General features: G+C 37.0%; 2 protein-coding genes across 3 annotated transcripts; both read left to right on the top strand.

Annotated features, from left to right (window-relative positions):
* Positions 1 to 5,575, top strand: LOC110727579 (probable RNA-binding protein EIF1AD). 2 transcript variants are annotated; one of them, XM_021907154.1, is made up of 5 exons: positions 1 to 261; positions 1,636 to 1,858; positions 2,474 to 2,549; positions 2,628 to 2,754; positions 5,112 to 5,575. In XM_021907154.1, the coding sequence occupies exons 2-5, from the start codon at positions 1,745 to 1,747 to the stop codon at positions 5,320 to 5,322; spliced, it is 528 nt and encodes a 175-aa protein (XP_021762846.1). In that variant the 5' UTR covers positions 1 to 261; positions 1,636 to 1,744; the 3' UTR covers positions 5,323 to 5,575. The 2 variants fall into 2 exon arrangements, with proteins under 2 accessions (XP_021762846.1, XP_021762845.1); XM_021907153.1 differs by having other exon boundaries at positions 3 to 261; positions 1,664 to 1,858.
* Positions 5,576 to 8,833: 3,258 nt separating this feature from the next.
* LOC110727577 (C2 and GRAM domain-containing protein At5g50170-like) lies at positions 8,834 to 15,883 on the top strand. The gene is made up of 9 exons (XM_021907151.1): positions 8,834 to 9,711; positions 10,777 to 11,988; positions 12,084 to 12,266; positions 12,353 to 12,633; positions 12,784 to 12,900; positions 13,534 to 13,796; positions 13,907 to 14,081; positions 14,779 to 15,051; positions 15,137 to 15,883. Exons 1-9 carry the CDS (start codon positions 9,354 to 9,356, stop codon positions 15,341 to 15,343), a joined length of 3,069 nt encoding a protein of 1,022 aa, XP_021762843.1. The 5' UTR covers positions 8,834 to 9,353; the 3' UTR covers positions 15,344 to 15,883.
* Positions 15,884 to 16,104: the final 221 nt, after the last annotated feature.

Raw genomic sequence — 16,104 nt, 5'->3', positions numbered from 1 at the left:
GCCGTAGTAGTGGAGTACTAAAGATACCGATGCTTACAGTTGTGCCACCAGAAAATGTAAAATCCAGAACAAAAGAAAGAGGAGGACCGAAGCAGTAGAAGTGTAGCACAAAACTTTAATCCGCTTCCCCATTTCGCCGGCGTTTGCTCGTCTCTGTCCTCAATCGACGACGAAAACCTTCGGTTGGAAAGCGTTGTGACTCCTTTATCGGCTGTCGCTTGGACTCCACTTTGGCTGTTATTCTCTCTCCTCAACTCGCCGGTAACTTCTTCCCCTCACGCCAATCTCATCTTTTAAGCTTCTCTTACAATTCCTTAATTTATTCTGGGAAATTTTGTTAGAAAAACCTTTTAAAGCAACTATGTTGTTCGGAAAAACCTTATAAATTTTATTTGGCAACCTAAAACCTGATTTAAAAATATTTTTGTTAAAGACAACCGAGACTCATTTTCCGGCATTGACATGGTCTTTTCCGGCGTTGACCCCACTTGTTTTATCACTAATCTCACCCCTTTTCTTCTACTTTCCCCCTAATTCCCCTCTTTCTCACTCTCATCAGATTGTTATCTCTCAATTGAATATCTTTCAAGCAAGGTAATTAGTGTTTTTGGCTATTGGTTTTGACCAAGTACACTATTCAATTGTTGTGTAATTTGTGGCCAGTTCATCAAATTGGAGGAATTCACAAATTAGGGTGGGTGACCATATTTAATTTGTAACCTTTGTCTGAGCTTGTTCAGCGAGTTTGCCATGTACTAGTTCTCATCTCTTGCTGCTGCCATTGTTGGAATTAGAACTTTTTTTTTTTTTCCCCCTAGATTTGAGTTTGATTTTAGGTGTTTATTTTTATAAATTTTTAGGGTTTTTGAAAATTAAAAAAAAAGGAGTTTTTGAATTTGTAGAAATTGGGGGAAGAAAGTGAACAGGGTGCTAGCTATACAACCGCAGCAGCCAGCAGGCGTTCTGAGGTCTTGAGGGGGTTGTTTCGGGGTGGGGGAAAGGGAGCGGGGCTGTTTCGTGCTGGGGGAAGGGAGGGAGGAGAGTTGTTGGGGGTTAGGGTTTGCTGGGTGGTCGCGGCCGGTGGTCGGGGTAAAGGGGAAAGGAAGAGGTGGGTCGTCGGGGTGGCGAGTAGGATGGGGGAGGGGTGCTGCTAGCAGGGGAGGGGAGGGGAGGGGAGGAGGTGGCTGGTGGTGGAGGTGGTATTTTTTTATTTTTTATAAATGAATATAGTTGCTAAAATAATTAGGTGAGTTGGAGGTTAATTAGAATAAATGGGGTGGAGATAGAAAAAAAAAAATCACATGGGGGTCAATGTCGGAAATAGGTGTAGTTAACGCCGGAAAGTAGTCACTGGTTATCTTCAACAAAAGAAATAAAAATTTTATAAGGTTTTTCTCAACAAACAAGTTGATTTGAAAGATTTTTTCTGACAAATTTTCCTTTATTCTGCTACTTTACTGTCTTCTCTTTCAAATTTACTGAATTTAGGAATTTTTTTGTTCTTATATTAATATATGATCCCCTAATTCCCTTAATTTTGTGATATGCTGTACTTGCTTAATCCTGGTGGTTTGAATAATTAGATAGTTTCATTGTTTGACTGGAATTAATTGATTGAAATTTGGATTCAATTAGGGTTGCAATGCTTGTGTCAATTGAATAGGTAATAGGATTATTGCTGCCGCTTGTGGGTTTATCGGAACAGCAACGTTTTCAGCTTTTCGGGGAGATTGTGAAGGATATAATGGGGAGAGGGAGGAAGAATTTGAAGAGGGAGGTGGAAGAGGACGACTTCACTCTTCAACAAGGTCAAAGTATTATGCAAGTTGTGTCTCTTCGAGGTTCCAATCTTATTGAGGTACTGACTGAATGTTGCTTTCCTAATCAATGAAGTAATGCTGTGGAGCTTATTAATCTTTGAGAATGCTGATGCTTATTTGTGATTTTGTATTCATCTTTTTGAAGTGATTGTCTACGTTAAGATGGCGTGAAATTTTTGAAGTTTTATCTGAGAAATTTCTTAAAAAATAGTCATATGGCATTGAATTAGTATACACAATTTTTTGGGTTTCAGTAAATGTATAATGGATATGTGATAGATGATTCCCTAAAGTTTTCCCCTTTACACTTTTGCTTATGAGGAGTTGTTTTTCTCAAATCAACCGAAAGCATGACCAAGGGTTGTTAATTTTCTATTATGTAGAAGTTGGGTTGTTTTCCAATTTCAAGTTTGTTAGAACTTAGAAAGGCGATTGACCCTCCTGACATTGGGTAGAGATTAGATCATAGGTTTAATTCAGAGGAAGTCAATACTCTAATGTAACAGAACTGCCTTCACTAGTCTACTCCTTTACAAGGAAGGGTTACGGATTCAAGGGTTCTGATGGTAGCTGTAGGGTGGAACACATGGACTTGCAAGCTTTGGGTGTGTGGATAGTAGCTAACTGAGCATTTGGTTTTGTATGTTTTTCAGGTAACAGATGGAAAAGGTGAGAAGTCGTTGGCTCTTTTTCCCGCCAAATTTCAGAAAAGCATGTGGATAAAGAATGGTTAGTTATCGGAAACATTACGAACACTATACTAAAACTTCTACTGTATTAATGAAGTATCACTTTCTCAATGCATAGGGAGCTTTGTTGTTGTCGATGACAGTGGTAAAGAGGAGGCTCTTGAGTCTGGTAGTAAGGTGGGATGCATCGTATCCCAAGTTCTCTTCCATGATAAAGTTAGGCGTCTTCAAAAAAGCTCTGATTGGTAAGCTCTTACTTATTCTGATCTCCTTTAGAATCTGTTTTAGGCTGGTAGTTTCTACTGCTGAGAGCATCTTGGTTTGTTTCTCTTTTTTTTTTCCATTATTTAGTCAGATGAGCTTAATAATATTTTGTAATTTGAAGTCCTATGAATCTATGATGTTCTTTATTTAGCTTTTATGAAGTCTCTTTTTCTTGATCTTATTTGTTGAAGCTTCTTCATCAAGCTTGTATACTAATAAAGCTTTTAGAAGAGGGAGAATTTAGTGCAATGTCCACATATTGAGTAACATCGTTGTAGTCAGCCTGACCTAGAGGTCTCCAATAATGTTTATTGTCTGCCTGTCAGATATCATATGGGCTTTGTAAGGTATGCATCTTCAGCACTGTCTCCTTCCATGTTAGACCTTTTAAACATTTTCTAACTTTTACGATGGTAAGCTGCCACATGCCTACACCACCTCAGGATCCTCATGTGATCCTTGTTTACTAAGATGTACAGTGTATACTGTAATGACAAGTTAATTGATTTATAGCTTCTTAGCTGTCTGCAACTACCTACTCTTCATTGTATAATGTAGTCATACCTTTGATTACCTTTATTAATGGCTGCATTTTCCTCGATTCAAGACTTCTGGATTTTCTAGCTTTGGTAGATGTGAATCTATATATAGAAGCTTGTTTGTCGTGCTGAAATAACACCCTGCGTGGAGAATGCTATTTTGTCCTCCGTATGTGAGAAGTTCCTAGGCCTCATCATTGTTTACTTCACGATAAATCTTAGGCTCAAGCTGATGTGTTCAAGCCTGGGATGCTAGAGTTTTCCTGCCTTATTCTTGTTTTTTCTGCATAACCAGTGCTTCAGAACATTATAGATTGAATCTTAACAATTTAACATAGCCCTAGGATATTTAGGCTTAAGGTTAGGCTTAAGGTCTTGGTACACCTTTTACCTTGGGAGCTACTCCCTCTGACCATCGATAAATTTAATTATCAGTTATTAAAAATTAAAGAAAGTATATTGAAAATATACATTAAGATAAACTCTTCTTACATACTAACCTTTGTTTTCATATATTGGCAAATAATTGATAGTCCAAGTGGGGTGTGCAAATAGTCATAATGTGTCAACTAAATAAAGACTGAGGTAGGACCTAACATGTAGAACCCTGGCTATATCTTTTTTTATTTTGATACTAAGGTGTTGGGTGCGCTGTTGTGCAGCTTAATCAGGACTAAAAAGAGTGATTGCTAATATCAAGTTAATATAAGTTCTTACTGATTTGTTTTTGGTTACATAACTCATCTTCCCTGTTGTGAAATATATTAAATAACCTCTCCTTAATTTGATTGGCTCCTCCTTAGTTCTTATTGCTTTACATGTGATTGGACAAGATTTTGCTAGCAAATTTACAGCATGGGGATTTTAAGCTAGACATCATGGAAGGAGACTTACCTCCTATTCTAAGTATGGAAAACAAAAATTTGGACTAGGTCCTCGTCCTCCTCAACCTTCTCGCGGATCGCTTTACCTGACATTTGGTGAACCTTGGCCCCTTGGGTAATTGTTTTAATGCTGGCTGTTCAGCTCAAACATCCATGACTTATCAAGATGTAGTTTCAAGCATGCATTCTGGTGTATGTGGCTAGAGTGGATTAAAATTACATTGATTATGTGATTTTTGGGCTTTCGAAGTATCATCTGTATAAAGAATACTTCTTGATTTTTTGGACAATCACTAGTGGAGCCTTTGTAAGGGATCTCTTTTTTTTTTTTTTCTTTTTTTTTGGGAGCTATTCTGTCTCCATAGATATGTATCATGCAATTTCTTTGCAGTGTTTCAATTTCATTACTGGAGGAATGCGTGGCCTGCTTGAGTAATTATGTTTTCAATTTTCATGGATTTCTGTACTAATTTAGGCAACACCAGATAACTATATAGCTTCTTTCTTCGGTTGTAATAGAAATTAAAAGACTTAAAGAGTTGAAACAACTACTTGTATATCTTTTCTCAGCAACCTTTAAAAAGCCCGAGTGCTTTGGAATACTGCAATTTAGGCATTTGATGATGTCTTTCCCCATTCTTTTCTCTAATTAGAGGACTCTGTCTGATGCTAATGTGGAATAGACTGTAGTCCTTTACTGGTGTGTGGCAAGGTCATGTTTTGTTACGCTGGAGTCAAGAGGCGCATAGGTCATTTTTACTATGAATGGACTGCTCTCATTAGACATTATTATAATCTAATGAGACGAAGCCACTATGAAAATTTTATATGTAGGTTTCATATGTTACTCTGCTACTCTGCATCGTTTACCATTTACCATTACTGATTGATGATCGCTTCTTCTTACCTCCTCAGGCCAGAAGCATTCAAGTCACAAACTATTGACAGCTCCACTAGAAATTCCCCAAGACCTGTTTCTGAACAGGAAGCGGAAGATTCAGGCTCAAGTGATGATGATGGACTTCCACCACTTGAAACGAACATGAATAGAAGGAGGCCGTATGACTTGCATTCAGGCTCAGCATCAAATTCTGATGCAGATAGTGACACTAATGAAGAGTCTTAGACACAGATTTCTGGTAATTTCTTTGTAGCTTTTAGATGTTATAGTCAGGTGGCACTTGCACAAACAATTATTACTACTCTTTATATTCTCTCTCAAATCGTGCACAGAAATGTGTTCTAAGCAATTTTTGTAGTGTTATCTATGTAATATTGAATAGATCCAGGTGGTACATGTTATTCAGATAACTGTAAAGTAAATTCAGTGCTACTGATTAGTTGAGTTTATTTGCTATTAGTATGCTGTTATGATCGCATCTTGCTGCTCTGTTGGCCTTACAACTAATTCTGAGCTGTATGCACAACTGACCTGCGACATGATGACATGACTGGATGGATTAGTGAAGGTTACGTAGAGTTGATTTCATGAAATCATTTGGTATAGGAAATTTTATAAGTCCATCGCGATTGCATGATATGTGTTGGCAAATGTCCAAAAATGACAAATAAGTCCACATCTGCATTAGCTTTGCGAACGTGGCATGTTTGTTCTAAGGTCCAAAGTACAGTATAAAGATCGTTATCAGAGAATATTTAGCACTCTCCCAAGTTATTATCACTCCATTCATGAAGAAATTAAAATCCAATTTGGTTTGTGTATTTTCACTCCTTTTTCTTCCCAATATACCCTATATTCTTATGATCAAGATAAATCCTATTTCAATCTCCACTAATTAAATTGGGAGGATGCTAAAAACAATGGTGTTTCCGCATTGCTATGTTGTGATTAGGACGAACTCGCAGAGACATAAAGGCGCATGAGATGTCAATGAATACTCACTCCATCAAAAATACACTTCTACGGTGTAGAATAATACTCCCTCTGCCCGGGGTTATCTGCAACAAAGGACGGTTTTGCGGACTCCTAGGCAAAACTTCTTAAGCAAGATTATTGAAAAGTAAGAGGAGAGTGAAGGAATAATTAAACCAAATTAAATTAAAACACACAATTAAACAACCACCACTTACGAACACCAAACCAAAGCGCCACCCCAAGAACCACCAACACCCCGCGAACCACCACCACCAAACCCCCGAAACCACCACCAAACCCCTGAAACCCACCACCAACACCCCCGAAAACCAACACCAAACCCCCGAAACCCACCACCAACACCCCCGAAACCACCACCAACACCCCCGAAAACCAACACCAAACCCCCGAAACCCACCACCAACACCCCCGAAACAACCACCAAACCCCCGAAACCACCACCAAACCCCCGAAACCCACCACCAACACCCCTGAAACCACCAACACCCCCGAAACCACCACCAAACCCCCGAAACCCACCACCAAACCCCCGAAAACCAACACCAAACCCACAAAACTCACCTCCAAACCCACGAAACCCTCCCCCAAACCAACGAAACCTACCACCAAACCCACGAAACCCACCGCCAAACCCACGAAATCCAGATCTGGAATTGCGCGACGGTGGCTGGGGTAAGGTGGTGGAGAATTGGCAACGAATTGCGGTGGTGTTGGTGGTCTGTGCTCGTCTGGGCTGGTGGTAGGGGCGGCGAAGGTGGCTGGGGTAAGGTGGTGGATTAGTTGGTAAGTCAATGTCATTAACATATTAGACCATTCTCAGCGGTGAGGAAAAAAAAAAACCTCTCAATCTCTCTCTACCCACTTTCTCACTCCTCCCATACAATTTCTCCCATCAAATGTTTTTTTCACCACAGCAATGAGGAAAAAAAAAAACCTCTCATCACTTTCTCCTCCACTATTTTTTAATTTATTTTTTAATTACGTTTAAAAATAATTTAATAAAAATTTATAATTACGTTTTAAAATATTAATAATACTAACTGGAAATTTTTTTTATAAGAAATAATTATAATAATAATAATAACAAGAAGAAATTGGGAAAATATGTTAATTTCTCTAGTTTATGGGTTTTTTTGAAAGTATATCAAAATGCATGTCTATTTACAGAGAAAAATTTTTTATGGTCGTTGGTGAATTTTATTTTTTTTTTAAAAATAATTACAACGGTTATATTTCAAATACAAAATATAACCGTTGTAAAAAAACAACAAAAGCAGTGGGGGCCACATGTTACTGTTCATCACCAAAAGCCCTCAACTCTTGAGGGTTTTTATTTTCACTCATCGGTGAGTGTTTTTTCACTCACTGATGTAGTGTTCGGATTTTTCTTTTACACCCTTATTTTTACTCGTGAGGGCTTTTCTCCTCACTGCTGGGAGTGCTCTTAAAAACAAAGTTAGGAGTTTTAAGTAAGGGTAAGATTGACATTTTGCTGTTAAAAATTTACTAAAAGAGGAAAAAAAAATTGTTGCAAATAATAGAGAGCACCTATTTTTAGTAAGTGTTGCAGATAATTACAGGCGGAGGTAGTATATCAACATCCCATCCTCAAAATTCCGAAACTTTATCACATGATAAGCTGAATAGCATATTACGTACAAATTTTGTGTTGTTGGCCCACCATGCCACCAAACTGGTAAAAGCGTAGAGTGCTATACGGATAAGGGAAGTTTCTCACGTTCTCTCAACTTTGGCAGGGTAGCACTCAGCACCAAGTCACCAAATGCCGAGTTATTAATTACAGCATCTATTACTTAGCGTTGTATGATATTCTTTTCCCTCTGCCAAATTGAAGAAATTAAAGTTGTTTAGTGAACTACTGCATCTAAAACTACCAGTCAATATTTTCCAACCCAAGCAAAGTTAACTTTAATCAGTTCCTTTATCTTCCTCTTGTTATCATAATGATCATATTTCATTTTCCCATTGCTTAGATTCTTTTCCCTCTTTCTTTAAAGTACATTTGAAGAATATTTTACGTGCTTCTAAAATTAGAATAAAGTATTTGGCACAAAGACGAAGTGTTGTATGGAGCAACATCTAAAATTAAACGACCAATATTAGCAATTCAATAAGCTTTGCATCTTTGTAAGCATGTCTGATCTCTTAGTGATCGAACTTTCGTTAAAGCAATTAGGTATCTACAATGATCTGACCAATCTGCTAAGAGGAAGTTTAGATACCGGAAGATGCGTTGATCACTAGCCGATTGTCTACTTCAATGAGAATGTTTTGATTTCTTGTTCAATGGCTAGGAGAATGTATTATGGAAAGTTGTAGCCTATGCAATGAAGAATTAAGTGATGCCAAGGACGAAAGTGTGTGTATGAAGTACTCCGTACACGTAGTGTATAAGAAGTTCAAAAGTAATAATATAATATGAGATTCTTTAACATGTATTCATGGACACATAATAAGATTTATAAGATTCAATTCGTCGGTCTCATATTTACATGTCTATTTCTTAAAAAACATTGGAATTAAGAAAAATGAAGGGAGTGGAGAAATGTTATATGAGAAAGATAAAAAGTAAATAATATTGTATGAGAATAATAAAAAGTAGAGAATGCTGTATGAAAAAGATAAAAAGTAAATAATGATTTTTTGGATACGTATGTATTTTGTATGGAAAAAGGTAAAATGTTGTATGAATTATGATAGAATTATGTGATATTTTTAGAAATAGACACAATATTTTGGGACATCTAAAATAAAATATAGGCATGTAAATATGGGATGGAAGGAATATTAATAAACACAGTTTACAAAGATAAAAGTTGCCGATAATTTATTTTATAATTTTATTTTTTAACTTAACATATATCACTATGGTATCATTTACCGTTAAAATTCTCACTTTCAATTCGGGTTGACGGTTCGATTTCGGGTCACAAAAGTCTATCTTAGAGATGGGTGTACAGGAAAAGTCGTTACTTAGAGACAAACTCTCAATTCAATAAGATTTGTTTCAAATAAAATCATTCCATAAACAGAGCCTGACATTTCCCTCTTTTTCTCCTCTTTTACATTCGTGTCACTTTCTTTCCTATTCCACGTTTTCCATGGCTTCCCCTTCAAATAACTTTCTCTCTCCTCTCTTTCCTTACAATACCCACCTCTCTTTCTCTCTCTAAAACTCAATACCCCCATTTTCTCTCATCAAAATTAATACCCAAAAATTAGAAAAAACCGCCATTAAAATGAGATTATATGCGTATGTATTAGAAGCTAAAGATTTGCCAGTAAAAAACAGTAGCTATGTGAAGCTTCAAGTGGGTAAATTCAAGTCTAAAACCCGAATTGTGACCGGGTCTGACCCGGTTTGGAATGAAGAATTTGTATTCCGGGTTCATGACTTGGAAGATGAACTTGTTTTGTCGATTTATCATCATGATGAAGATGATACTTATGCCCGGTTCTTTAATGTTTCCGGGTTTTTGGTGGGTCGGGTTCGGGTTCCGGTTTGGACCGTCATCGGCGAAGAGAGTGAATGTTTACCCCCTACTTGGTTTTCCCTTCAGAATCCTAAAACTGGGAAGCGCATGAAAAAGAATTGTGGTTTGTATTTCTTTTATTGTCCTTTAATGTGTTGATCTTTACGTTGTGATTTTGTATTGTTCAACTTGTATATGGATTTTAATGGATATGGGTTGTATCAATGTGTTTTGGATTTGATTGAGTATTTGTACTTTGCGGAATTAATTGTTACATTGATAGTGTAATTTGAATTGATAATGTGACAACTTAATTTAGTGAGAGAGGTAGTATTTGTTTCAGGAACGTAGAACAATGTGATTATTATTTGTGAATTAGCTGTTGCGTTGATAGTGTAATTTGAACTAGTAATGTAACAACTCAATCTGGACGGAGGTTGTATGTGTTTTGGAAACGTAGAACAATGTGATTATTATTCGAGGCTGTGAGAAGTAGCTTTCTTGTTGTTTTGTTGGAACATCATCGTAAATTTGGGTGTTTCTTCTTATGATGCTATATGTGCCGAACAATGTGAATTATTTGTGGCTGTGAGTAGTAGTATTCTAATATTCTTCTTCTTGTTTTGTGATCCTACCACTGCATGTCACCATGTCCTGTCATTTGTTGGTGTGGGGATGTATAGACATGTAATATTATGCCTTACTGTTTGCGTAACCAATTTATTTCAGATGATTAATTCTAAAAAACCAAAATGTAGAGTTATAGTCTTTCCTTTTGCTGTGGCAGCATTGCCCTTGAACGCGGTTAGTGAATTTGTAAACCGTAAGTTACGACAAAACTAGTAGGTTTTTTATAATGTGGTTGAATTGCTTATCTTGCTTTGAACCGTTTAACAAGAATGTAAAATATTGGAAGATTTGGCCTACTCTTTTTTATTTTGTTAGAAGAGGTTATCATAGGATGTATTCGTATTTTGCTGTCAAGTGAGCAATGAACTAACCTATGGGAATTGTTTAAATCTTTGACATCAATTCGGCTGTAAAAGATTTTAGGATTTTTAGTTAAGTGAGATATAAGGAAGTTTCCTTTGTGGGTAACAGTTTATTGGCAGTCTCTCTGGCTTGGCTATTACAAGTAATATATATCCCATTATGCTATGCATCTAAATAAATCACCCTACATGTGTAGGAAAAATTCTATTGACTCTCACTCTGCACGGAAGAGGAGATGTTGCAAATGCGGAACTCTCCTTGTCTGAACAATCATGTACCAGAACATCTAATGGTAAAGAAGAGGATTTCCCAGATCATGGATCTGTAAATTCCTGTTCACCTAAAGCTCCTCCTTTGAAGGTTCCACATGGGAAAAAAATGATGAAAGCTGTAACTAAACGTTTGGATAAGCTTCTGCATAAGAATGGGGAACCCTCAAAAAGTGATGAATCTTCAGACTTAAGTGTTAGTCCTTCTGAGTATGAAGCTTGTGTGCAGGACGAATCACTGCCATCTAGTAGTTTTGAAGAATCTTTGGATATGATGCAGTCTAGAGATGAGGATTTAGAAATGCCTGAGAATCTGCAAGGCGGTATTCTTCTTGATCAGACATATGTGGTTACTTCGAAAGATCTTAATGCCTTTCTATTTGCTCCAGATTCACAGTTTAGGAGAGAACTTTCAGAGTTACAGGGAACAACTGATATGCAAGAGAGCCCCTGGACTTGTAAATCAGGTGATTCACCACGTTTATCACGACTAGTCACCTACATTAATCCTGCCAGCAAGTTATGTAAGGCTGTTAAAGCCACTGAGGAGCAGACTTATGTCAAAGCCGATGGTGCTGAGTTTGCTGTTTTCATAAGTATAGCTACACCAGATGTTCCATATGGGAATACATTCAAGGTTGAGTTGCTCTACAAAATCATGCCTGGTCCAGAATTATCTTCAGGCGAGGAATCCTCCCGTCTTCTGATTTCTTGGGGCATAAATTTTTCGCAGAGTACCTTAATGAAAGGTATGATTGAGAATGGAGCAAAGCAAGGGCTGAAGGAGAGCTTTGACCATTTTAGTAAATTGCTAGCTCAGAAGTTCAAATTGTTGGATAGTGAGGATTCATCGGAAAAGGATCATGTCTTGGAAGCTCTTCAAAGGGAACATCAATCAGATTGGGAGTTGGCTACTGAGTATTTTGGGAACCTTACCGTAGTTGCCGCCATCTTTCTTACAATATATGTAGTTGTACATATCCTAATATCCGTGCCCCATGAACCTCAGGGACTTGAGATTAATGGCCTTATTTTGCCTGACAGTTTTGGACAGCTCATCACTTGTGGGGTTTTAGTACTTCTTTTAGAGCGTGTATATAACATGGTTTCTCTCTTTGTACAAGCCAGACTACGTGTAGGTAGTAACCATTTTTATAACTACGCCCTAATGTTTAAGATTTTAAGTCTACTTATACTATGTCCATATTCTTGATGTCGTACTCTATATTTGCAGGAAACGATCATGGGATTAAATCTCAGGGTGATGGGTGGAAAGTTACAGTAGCTTTGGTTGAAGCGGTCAACTTACCGTCACTGGACACAGCAGAACCTTCTGATCCCTTTGTGGTCTTTACCTGTAATGGAAAAACTAGGACAAGCTCTGTACAGCTTCAAACTTGTGATCCACAATGGAATGGTTTGGCCTTTTGGTTAATGTGTACCCTGTGCAATTATTACTCCATATTATTACTTTTTCTTATTTCCATCTATGAATTTACGCAGAGATACTTGAGTTTGATGCTTCAGAGGAGCTACCTTCAGTCCTTGATGTTGAAGTATTTGATTTTGGTGGCCCATTTGACCAGACAGCCTCGCTTGGGCACACAGAGATCAATTTTCTGAAGCACTCAGCAACAGAACTGGCTGATATGTGGGTTCCTCTTGAAGGGAAAGCTGTTTCCTCTCAGGCGAAATTGCATTTAAGAATCTTTGTGGAGAACAAAAAGGGAGTTGAAACAGTCAAAGGGTACCTCAACAAAATGGAAAAAGAAGTTGGAAAGAAGGTATAGGGCTATTGATTATTATGTTGATTAGCTAGTCTGTCAAAATATTTCTGTCCTTGGGTTTTTTTATTTTTTTTTTATTTTTTTGGCAAGGAATTGCACATCTTGTATATTGTGTGTGAGAGAGGATGTAACATGTTTATTTGACAGCTGAATCTTCGGTCTCCCCACAAGAACTCCTCGTTTCAGAAGCTATTTGGCTTGCCACCAGAAGAATTTTTGATCAAAGATTACTCGTGTTCTTTGAGGAGAAAGATGCCTTTACAGGTAACTCTATATGGGTAAAGCATTTCACTGTGCAATGGTTTTGAAAGAACGGGATTTTGTCATTAATGATTAAAAGCATGATGCAACTCAATATCTGCATTCATTTGTTTATAATGATTAGTACAATACTGATAGACAGTAGTTAGATAGTTATTGATGAAGAAAGCAGTTGGAATTCTCTTGAGTTGAAGTGAATGTATTTATGTGGAAAATATGAATTAATCAAAGAAGAGCTCATTTGGTTCAGCTGTTAAGGGACGTTCAAAAATTTTTGTTTGAAATTGATGGAAGAATTACTCAAAGTCTACATGAGGGTGGAGCGAGTCTCATTCCATATTTGAGGGCACGCGTGGAATGATGGAAATTAACTAGGAGGTAAATAGTATTCTGAAACTAATGTGGAAAGTAAACTATTGTTAAGAGTAGTCAGGAGGGTAATTACCCCCCTCCCCCCTTTTCCTCTTTCCTATCTCCTCCATATCCTTATAACCCAGTGCCCCTTATTGATTTTGAATACCATATAATTCATTCCCTCATTCCAAGCATGATTTGAGTGAGAGAATGGGACAATAGTGCTGACATTACTTGCATGTTTATCAACTTAGTGCTTCCTAAAAGTTGTGAATTTTGCAGGGTCGTCTATTTTTGTCAGCAAGAATAGTTGGATTCTACAGTAATTTCTTTGGACACAAAACCAAATTTTTCTTTTTATGGGAGGACATTGAAGATATTGAAGTGCAGGATCCCACCATGTCATCTTTTGGTAGTCCTACTCTTATCATAATCTTGCGGAAAGGGAGAGGCATAGATGCAAGGCATGGTGCCAGGACTCAGGATGAAGAGGGCAGGCTTAAGTTCTATTTCCAATCATTTATTCCATTTGAAGTTGCCAGCAAGTAAATTCTGCTACTTATATATGGAGCTTTATTTTCATTGTTGCCTGGATTTTATGAGGGGATGCTGTTTGAACTACTTTGAAAACACTCTCTTTTTTTACGAGTGACAGGACAATTACGGCCTTATGGAGATCAAGGACAGCTGCTCTGGAGAGGAAGGCCCTGGGCACAGAAGAAGACCAGGGGAATCAAGAAAGTCTGTTGGTTCCACTTGAAAATGACAATCATTTCCATGTTGAAGAGTCGAATATGTTGAAAATTTATTCCTCTACTCTTCCTGTCGATGTAAGTGGTTGATGAATTTGCACATTCTAGAGTTTAGACTTCATTTCATCAACTCATCACTGACCTCAACTCCTTAAGCTATATATGCTGTTGTGCAACTTAACTGTGGCCCGTCACCTTGCTAGTTTAGTGCCTTTTGGTTCTGAACAAGTCTGGGAGAACTTTTGCCCTTCTGTAACTTCTCCTTGTGTTCTCATGGATAAGTTGTCCATTGATTAATGAATTGGCACTTGACTTTTCTTCAAAAAAAAAAAAAAATGCTGTGCAACTGAGATGTCATGTCTAGCTGGGGGACTAGAGTGTAATTAAAGACATGGACATTGAACGGTACTGATAAATGATGTTTTAATCAAAATTAAGTGTTGGTGAATTTGTGGTGTTGTTAAATCTCTTTAGCCCAGTCAAAACTATATTAAAAGCTAATATCTAACCCATTAATTATATACTTTGCTCACTTAGTAATTATAAACTATGACACAGATTACTGTTTAGTTATAGTCTTTTTAAATTGGAATCTTACAAAAAATCCTTAGATACATGCTTGGTCACACTTTAAATAGATCCAAAGCGCAAACAATTTCACTGAAAAGGATATCCAATTTTTGAATTCTGAAGGTGTTAGTTGCCGTTTGGGTTCCATCATTGTTTTGATCATATTTTTGAGATCTTGAAAAAGATTTTAACGACTCCATTGCAGATCAAATCCTTAATGAAGATGTTTGGAGGAGGAAAATTAGAGCGTAAAGTGATGGCAAAATCTGGTTGTCTGAACTATGTCACAACAGAGTGGCAATCAGTGAAGCCTGATGTTTATGAAAGGCAACTTTCTTATAAATTTAATCACATTGTCTCCGTTTTTGGAGGAGAAGTGCGATGCAGCCAGAGAAAATCGCTCCTTGGTGATACAGGTGGATGGATCGTGAATGAAGCCATGGCCCTCCATGATATTCCATTTGGTGACCACTTTCGTGTATGTTGATATATTGCAACTTATTAGGCTTCTTAATTGTGTTTAGTTACTTGATTTCTTAGTACCGTTTTTGATATGAATGCAGGTACATTTGAGCTATCATCTTGAAAGTCTTCCGTCAACCAAAGATGCATGCAAATGTGAGGTATACATGGGAATTTTGTGGCTAAAAGACTGCAAATTCCAACAGAGAATCGTTAAAAATATAAATGAGAAGTTCTCCTGCAGATTAAAGTCTATTTTTGAGCTCGTCAAGAAAGAAATTCTATTGGCAAATGACCATTCAGTATAGTACTGGTAGGTTTTTTTTTTTTTTTTTTTTTTTTTTTTTTTTTTGGGTAGGGCGTAACTTTTACAATGACCATTTTTTTCAAAGGATCCTTAGAGTTGGTAATTGTGTATTATATCTTTTTGACAAGAAGAAAAGGATTTCATTAATTGTTTGTATTATATCTTTAATTACGTTTTACAGGGAAAAATTACTATAATGACCATTTGATATAGAAGTTCTCTTTTTTTTTTGGGGTAGGATGTAACTTCTTTAATGACAATTTTTTTCAATGGATCCATAGAAATTAGATATTACGAGTATATGTATATTGATTGTTCCATAGGATAACACTGATGTATATTGGGATTATTGGAGTACATCTATTCCCAAAACGTTTTTTTTACAATTACTATTTACACACAAGTTATTTGAGATGGAATGTTAATGTGATGACTGTGTATAACACAAGTATACCAAAAATAAATTGAGAACAAACTTAATAGCATGTTCTCAAATCTTAGACGAAATTAATGTATTTCTTAATTTTTGTTTAATTGACAATTAAAGATATTAAATTATTATTATTAAATCCCAGCAATTACAAATGCTTGAGATTAGGGGGATTCCCTTACCTCCCCCTCTACTCTCAAGCGTTGACCTACGGAGCTAGATTGGCTAAACTTGTAAGAAGTGTCGGTTCAATAGGGCCCTTCATCTTACCTTAAAAAAAATATTATGCGATTTGAGATGATAAAACAATACTATGAGCTACAACTCACGTA

This window comes from Chenopodium quinoa, unplaced genomic scaffold, assembly GCF_001683475.1.
Source record: "Chenopodium quinoa cultivar QQ74 unplaced genomic scaffold, ASM168347v1, whole genome shotgun sequence".
Taxonomy (NCBI): Eukaryota; Viridiplantae; Streptophyta; class Magnoliopsida; order Caryophyllales; family Amaranthaceae; genus Chenopodium; species Chenopodium quinoa.
The sequence above is the reverse complement of the archived record's forward strand: the minus strand, read 5'-3'. Positions and strand labels throughout refer to the sequence as shown.

Excerpts from the sequence above, each read along its gene's own strand:
- LOC110727579 (XM_021907154.1), top strand. The coding sequence starts at position 1,745 with ATGGGGAGAGGGAGGAAGAATTTGAAGAGGGAGGTGGAAGAGGACGAC. Across the intron at positions 2,550-2,627 it reads AAGCATGTGGATAAAGAATG|GGAGCTTTGTTGTTGTCGAT; the intron begins GTTAGTTATCGG and ends CTCAATGCATAG. Across the intron at positions 2,755-5,111 it reads CTTCAAAAAAGCTCTGATTG|GCCAGAAGCATTCAAGTCAC; the intron begins GTAAGCTCTTAC and ends TTACCTCCTCAG.
- LOC110727577 (XM_021907151.1), top strand. The coding sequence starts at position 9,354 with ATGAGATTATATGCGTATGTATTAGAAGCTAAAGATTTGCCAGTAAAA. Across the intron at positions 11,989-12,083 it reads ACAAGCCAGACTACGTGTAG|GAAACGATCATGGGATTAAA; the intron begins GTAGTAACCATT and ends CTATATTTGCAG. Across the intron at positions 13,797-13,906 it reads CCATTTGAAGTTGCCAGCAA|GACAATTACGGCCTTATGGA; the intron begins GTAAATTCTGCT and ends TACGAGTGACAG.